General features: G+C 36.4%; 1 protein-coding gene across 8 annotated transcripts in view; it reads right to left on the bottom strand.

Annotated features, from left to right (window-relative positions):
- CNOT4 (CCR4-NOT transcription complex subunit 4) overlaps positions 1 to 7,517 on the bottom strand; it is a 141,875-nt gene that overhangs the window by 65,202 nt on the left and 69,156 nt on the right. For all 8 annotated transcript variants that reach the window (XM_036862907.1, XM_036862913.1, XM_036862908.1 and 5 more), the window contains one exon: positions 288 to 485. In XM_036862907.1, coding sequence (XP_036718802.1) covers positions 288 to 485 — 198 coding nt within the window. The remainder of the gene's footprint in view (positions 1 to 287; positions 486 to 7,517) is intronic.

The raw sequence follows: 7,517 nt of genomic DNA, 5'->3' as shown, positions 1-7,517 counted from the left end.
GAACCATTATCCAACTTTCACAGGTTATTAGCACTAAAGGGGACTTCAGAGATCTAGTTCAACTGCCTAGTTTTACAACTGAAGAAAATGAGCCAAGAAAGATTAATACACTTGCCTAAGATCACAACTGGTCATTGGTTTCTTAGTGATTATTAAAAAAATATTTCCCATTTTCTCCTAAGTTTTAATATTTTCAGGTAAATCCTGCAGTTGGGCAGGGTCAGCTATTATTTCCAAATAAACAAAAAGAAAAAAGGCCAAGTTGAGAAAGAAAAGAGAAGACTTACCTCTGGGTCTGCTAGGCGCTGAGACAGACCTACAACAAAGACGAGGTTTTTTTGTACAACACGTACACTAGCCAAATGTTTGCGATTTTCTGATATTTTCTGTTTTCTCTCATTTTGTTTCTGTTTTTTCTCATTCTTTATCCTTTGCAGTTCTTCCTGGGAGAGTGGTTTATAAACTGCTGGGTCTTCTGGATATGGCTGTAGGCATAAAACAAATATAGAAGTTAGCATTAAATAAACAGAAAACTGTACGAATAACAATTATCAAATTCTGGATGATGTGTATGCACATCACATCTCCCTTTGTTACAACTCCCTTTTTCTGAATCTTTTCAGTTTTTATTTAATAAAAGTTAAATGTTATATAGAATTGTTTTAAAATACTACTTAAACCACTTTTTGTGCTGAAACTTGAAACATCACCAAAGGTTCTAAAATTTAAAACAACAATCTTGGTATTCCCTACAATGCCTAGCACACAGTTTACAGGAAAATTAGGCTTCTAAGGTACTGTGTAAGAGGCAAAGAGTATAAGTTCTCTCATCTAAATATGGGTTTATGTATTACAATCAACAAATATTTAATGAAAACTTACTATGTGCTTGGAGATTAATGAAGTACTTATTCTTTAATACATTCCCAGTCTAAGGACACAGATGGGCAAATAAACAGCAATACATAGATCCTCTGGCCCAGGAGTTTGAACTTAGCTTCAACACTTATTATCCACGTGGTCTTAGGCAAGTCAATTAAACTCTACGCCTCCATATCCTCGTAAGTAAAATGAAAATAATCTTAAAGGCTGGCGTAAAAATAACACTCATAAAGCAATTACTATGTGTAACTGGCACAAAGTAATCCCTCAACAAATACTAGTAATTACACTCTTACAATGGTTTCCTCTCTCATCATTATAATTTTGTTTTCATTCCTACTGCTAATGCCAAGACTACTGATGGCCTGAATAAGAGCTGTGGACTCACACTGTCTGGCTTTGAATCTTGGATCATTCTTTACCAAGAGACCTTGGCAAAGTTATGTAATCTGTCTGCCTCAGTCTTCTATTCTGTAAAATGGGAATCAGAGTACTTTATTCAGAGGGTTTCTGTGAGAATTAAGAAAGACAACACACTTATAAAGTAATTAAAATTGCGTTCTGCACAGAAGCATTCAATAAGTCAGTTATTATAACAGCTAACCCCCCATATCTGCAGGTTCCACATCCTCAGATTCAACCAACCATGGACTGAAAATATTTGGGGGTAAAAAATTCCAGAAAGTTCCAAAAAACCAAAACTTGAATTTGCCATGCACCCAGCAACTGTTTACATAGCATTTACATTGTATTTACAACTATTTATATAGTATTTACATTGTATTAGATATTATATGTAACCTAGAGATGATTTAAAGTATATGGGAGGATGTGCGTAAGTTATACCCAAATACTACACTGTTTTATATAAGGGACCTGAGCATCCACGGACTTTGGTATCTGCGGGGGTGGGGTGGGGTGTGGTGTTCCTGGAAACGATCCCGTGCAGATACCAAGGGACAACTGTACTACTACAAAAAACAGTTAATAATAAATGGAAGATGGAACACACTAAATAATAATATCTAAAAGCTGAATGTGAAGAGATCCCAGAAATGGGAAACTGTGCCTATCAGAATATCAGAAGTGGGGATTAACAGAAATGCTGCTGTCAAGAAAAAAAGTAGGGGACTTCCATAGTAGCGCAGCGGTTAAGAATCTGCCTGCCAATGCAGGAGACAGGGGTTCGAGCCCTGGTCCGGGAAGATCCCAGATGCCGCGGAGCAACTAAGCCCGTGCACCACAACTACTGAGCCTGCGCTCTAGAGCCCGCGAGCCATAACTACTGAGCCCGCGTGCCACAACTACTGAAGCCGTGTGCCTAGAGCCCGTGCTCCGCAGCAAGAGAAGCCACCGCAATGAGAAGTCCACGCACCGCAACTAGAGGAAGACTGCGTGCAGCAACGAAGACCCAATGCAGCCAAAAATAAAATATAAATAAATAAATTTATTTTTAAAAAAAAGAAGAAAAAAGTGGGAATGAGGAAGAGAGGAGGAAGTATCCACAAGCATGAAAACTTGCATGCCTTTAACATAAAGTTACTTTCATCTTTTCATACATAAATTTTTAAAAATTAGTTAAAAAAACAAACACCCTCCAATTTGTGAGCCCACTTTGATTAATGCTGAAGGCAATTAAGAAAGTGAGATTTCCTTTTATGTTCCTCAACGTCTACTAGTAATAACATAAAGTCTCCAAAAATCCTGTTCTTAAATATTCAGGCATAACTCTTAGTGGTCCTGCAGGATGTAAGCGTCCATACCATTCAATTCCCACATTTAAAAATTTGAATCTATTTGGCATACTCCAACTTACTAGTGAGTGGGAGGCACAGAAAACAGCGGACTCAGTAATTTCCCTGACTTTTGCATGACATGAGGGCTTTCTCCAGGATCAAATACAAAGTTTATGTCACACATTTTAGGGGTTCAATAAATATTTGCCACCTTAATACCAAGCTACTATCTAGAAGCGGAAATTTAGCACTACTAATTTTCTTTTTTAAAAAAAACTTATGTCGGGCTTCCCTGGTGGTGCAGTGGTTAGGAATCCGCCTGCCAATGCAGGGGACACGGGTTCGAGCCCTGGTCTGGGAAGATCCCACATGCCACGGAGCAACTAAGCCCGTGCGCCACAACTGCTGAGCCTGTGCTCTAGAGCCCATGAGCCACAACTACTGAGCCCATGTGCCACAACTACTGAAGCCTACATGCCTAGAGCCCGTGCTCCGCAACAAGAGAAGCCATCGCAATGAGAAGGCCACGCACCACAACGAAGAGTAGCCCCCGCTCACCACAACTAGAGAAAGCCCGCGCGCAGCAACAAAGACCCAACGCAGCCAAAAATAAATAAATAAATAAATAAATAAATAAATAAATAAATAAATAAAAAGAATTGGCTACCATCTTTAAAAAAAAAAAAACTTATTTCAAAGTGTTCTTACATTTTAATTTGAGGAACCAAATGGTTAAGGATCTATTACAATAAATTCAATTCTTCAATCAATGATGTAATCTTCCCAATTTAAATTTTTTCTCTCTCTCCACTCACCCTTCTGTACCTATATTATCTCCTTTCAAATCTTAATCTATCTGCCTGGATGATTTTAACCCCATGAAACTATTCAAAGCTATATGGGCACAAGTATAAAAATGAACTACATACAAACCAATTAAAATATCTTTCCACAAGATCATTTAAAATTTTCATTTGCAAATGGAAAAGCTATTTTCTACCACAGGATTTCTGGGTAGCTCCTTTCGGAGCGTTTATCATTAAGTTTATTTGAAAGCTGTTGCCCTTCACTAACATCTATAGTGGTGATAGTCTACTCCCTGAGTGCATCAAGCATATAGATTGTTCCTAGTTCCATTTCAAAGTCTAATCCACGCACTGAATCTTACCAGTCCATGATAAGAGAAGTATAAAAATTGAGAAAAAGCATTTGGAAACTTTATAGCAACTTAACATTGCCACAACATTCAAGTACATCATCAGTGGGCTCTGAAGAATAAGATAGTTATCTGTGTGGTTGTTATCGAACTTAGGTGGTAAATCACATGACACAAGCTGGGTACTAGGCATGCTTAATAGGACCCTGTATCAAACACCAACAGACTGTGGCGGGGCGGCGGGGGTGGGGTGGGGTGGGGAATACAAAAAATCTGGTTCTGCATCAGATATAGTTTGAAAAACACTGATGTAACATTTAACTCTTCTGAAAACATGAAGGATTTGACAAGCACACCGGTTTTTTTCTTTGCTAACAATCTCTGACACTGTAAAATCCTGATAAAAGATGATGCAAAGTAATATAAATGCCAAAAAAATAAAAATGCATACACACACCCCAAAAATAAAAAAATGGAGAATGACAATTACCAAAAATCGGGTTGCAGTATCAATTCTCATCAAGTATATTACTGATGCACCACCATGTTGAGTATATAACACTGGTTACCCCAATCTTCTTCTATGTTATTCCAAGTTTTTCCTATGGAAATATACTTCCATAAGACTTCAAAGTCAACTTTAAGTCAACTTTATTGGAATATAACTGCTACATAGTGATACATTACACATACCAATACAGAAAGATACCAACACAGGAGAACAAATAAGTTTACCATGAATTCCATGATGGTTCCTCCTCCACACACATACCACCATAAAAACCTACTCTACAAATCCAATAATAGAAAATTAATAAGCTAATACAGCAAGATGAGGAAGGGAGGTAGATTAAAGATGGGAGATGAAAACACATAATTTGAATAGCTGCAGAAAGAGACCGTGACCCACAAAGCTAGTAATAGTACGAAAAATGAATATAAAGAAAAATATATCTGGTCTACTTTTTGACCGAAACAGATAGGTTAAGCCTAATTTTCTAGGAATATACGATCAAATAAAAATTACAAGTAAAAAATTTTTCTTTAAAGGTACTACTGCATGTTACAAACTAGTGTTAAATAGGACACCTGTGGAGAAGCATTTTTAATGTGTAAAATATTTCTAATTGTGTTAATTTGTCAACAAATTGCCAAACTACTAATTAAGATGGTTTATAGTCTCTAATGTAATCATTTAATTCCTTTCATATGTGTAGTTATGTTTCCACTTTTATTCCTAATTTACATGTGTATTTACATGTGTCTTCTGTTTTATTTTCTGATCAGACTTATTTTATTTTCTGATCAGACTTACCAAGACTTTATTTTATTCATTGTTTCAAAGAACCAGCTCTAACCTTTACTGAAATATTGCTTTTTTCCTATTTCACTAAATTCGACTTAATCCCTACTTTCCATTGTCGCAATGTTTATTCTTTTTCTGGTTTCTTAACCTGGAAATAAGTTCATCTATTTTTGTTCTTCATTTCCTAATTAATGCATTTACAGCTTTATATCTTCCTCTTGCTAAAGACAATGAAAAATACTGTATAAAACTTTTTTCTAACCAACATCTTAAAAACAATAATGATCTGCAGTGGGGAAGTCCCAAGACAATTTTTGGATAAAAGTCAAAACCCAGAGAGATAAGTGGAAAGTCTGAGTAACAACAAATGGGAGAGAGGAACAAATGGGGGAAGAGGGACAGCATTAAAAGTCCAAGGCCAAATCAAGGTGAAGAATTTTGGGGGAGATCACTCCCACGTTAAGCTGAGACCCAGCCCACCCCCAAAGAACTCATTTTGTCTCAGGATAAGTTCAAACTACACAGAGGTCAGTACAAGATAAGAAAAAAGGAAAAGGGTGTAGAAGAAAACCATCCTAGAGAAGTTGAAACCAACCCCAGGGAAGATGTGCACCCAGGAGAACAAAAGACCTTTATGGTTGGCCAGAGCGAAGACCTTTACGCTTAAGGCATCCCTAATGGCAATGTTTACAGGATCCAGCAGAAGCCAAATCAAAGCCTCTCTATAGGAGGGCAAATTCATCTTGGGCCTTGGAGAACCCTACAAATAATTCAATGACAACCACGAAGCAGATACAGACAACAAATCACATAAGGAAATAAAACAACATGAATGACAACCAACAGAAACATCCCTCACAAGACTTCAGCTTCTGGAATTATTGGACAGATTTTAAAACAATAATTCTAATCTGTCTAAACAAATATATGACAAACTTGAAAATATCTGCATGGTATAAAAAGCTTTTTAAAAAATCAAGTATCAAAAAAGAACAAACGTTACTTCTAGAAATGGAAAACACAATGGCAAAATTTAAAAACTCAGTAGACTAGACCTAAAAAAAAAAATTCTGATTGATCAGAAGAGATCATCCATTAATGCATGAAAGGAAGAAAAAGAAAGAAACAGAAAAGAGATTAAAAGACATGGCAGATAGTGAAAAGATCTGGAAAATATTTAATCAGAGTCTCAGAAAGAGAGGAAAGAGAATAAATGCAACAGCTGAAGAGATAACAGCTTAATTTTTTCCAGAACTAATGAAACTCACCAAATCCACAGATTCAAGAAGCCCTACAAACACCAAGAGGAATAAATAGAAATACACAAGTGAGTTCTACTTTCTGGAACTGATTAATATATCCATTGTGGCCTAACAGTCAATCTCTGTGCCCACTATACCTGTATTTTAAACTTTTGTACAAATTTATTTGTACAGAGTTGTGTGCATGCACAAACACACACATGCTTGCTAATTGTGTTAATCAAATTTTCCATTTCCTTTTTATTGTGTACTTCATATATTTCTAAAATACAGAAATTAGAAGTCTCTCCATTATGCATTTGGGTGCAGTTTCTCCTGGTATTTACATCAGCTCAATATACTTCTTAGCTCTGTCAAGTAAATAAAAGTTTCGTGACTTTAGGGGACCTTTCATCAGTAAGAAAAATATCCTCTTTATCTTTTTTAAATGTGTTTGATCTTGAATTTGATTATGACTAATTAATATCAGTACTATTATACTTTCTTTCCTATGATTCCCATTTGCCCACTCTATCTTTTTTCCCCTAGTTTCCCTGATAATTTTCTTATATGTGTTCCTAGTCAAACAGTTCTACAAGGTTTATTAGGAAAAAGAGCAGTCCCCCATATCCTTCCTCCCCCTCAACAGTTGCCTCTCCCTAAAAATAATCTATTCTTTTAGATGATTCTTCTGTCATTTACTATCACATCATTAAATAACATGCTTGTATTGCTACTTCCTGATTTTTCAGTATTAAATATTATTACATTATGCAAACTGAAGATTCAGATTTCTTTCAGCCAGCCTAACCATACATTCCAAGCCCACTTTCCAACCTTCCATCCTAATTTTGGTTAGGTCAAGGGTCACAATTACATTATTATGAAGTTCAAATATTATTTATACACTTCGACCTCCAGCCATGACAGATTAGATGGTAACAGACTAGGGCTACCAGCATAAACAACTAGAAAACTAGACAAAATATATGAAATAACTGTTTTCAGACACTGAACAACAGACAGTGAACAGCAGGTCTACGACCTCTGAGAGAAAAGAAAGAAAAAAGATGAAAACCACAAGTGTCCCAGTTTTCTGCTCTTCTGGCACTTACTGGACCTTGGCACTGGGTCCAACGGTCACAATGAGCAGAGGGGGACAGTGTTCAAAATTTGAAGAGGTTGAGGGAACTGAA

The sequence above is a fragment of the Balaenoptera musculus genome, chromosome 9 (assembly GCF_009873245.2).
Source record: "Balaenoptera musculus isolate JJ_BM4_2016_0621 chromosome 9, mBalMus1.pri.v3, whole genome shotgun sequence".
Taxonomy (NCBI): Eukaryota; Metazoa; Chordata; class Mammalia; order Artiodactyla; family Balaenopteridae; genus Balaenoptera; species Balaenoptera musculus.
Note: the sequence above shows the minus strand (reverse complement) of the source record. Positions and strands in the feature narration are given on the sequence as shown.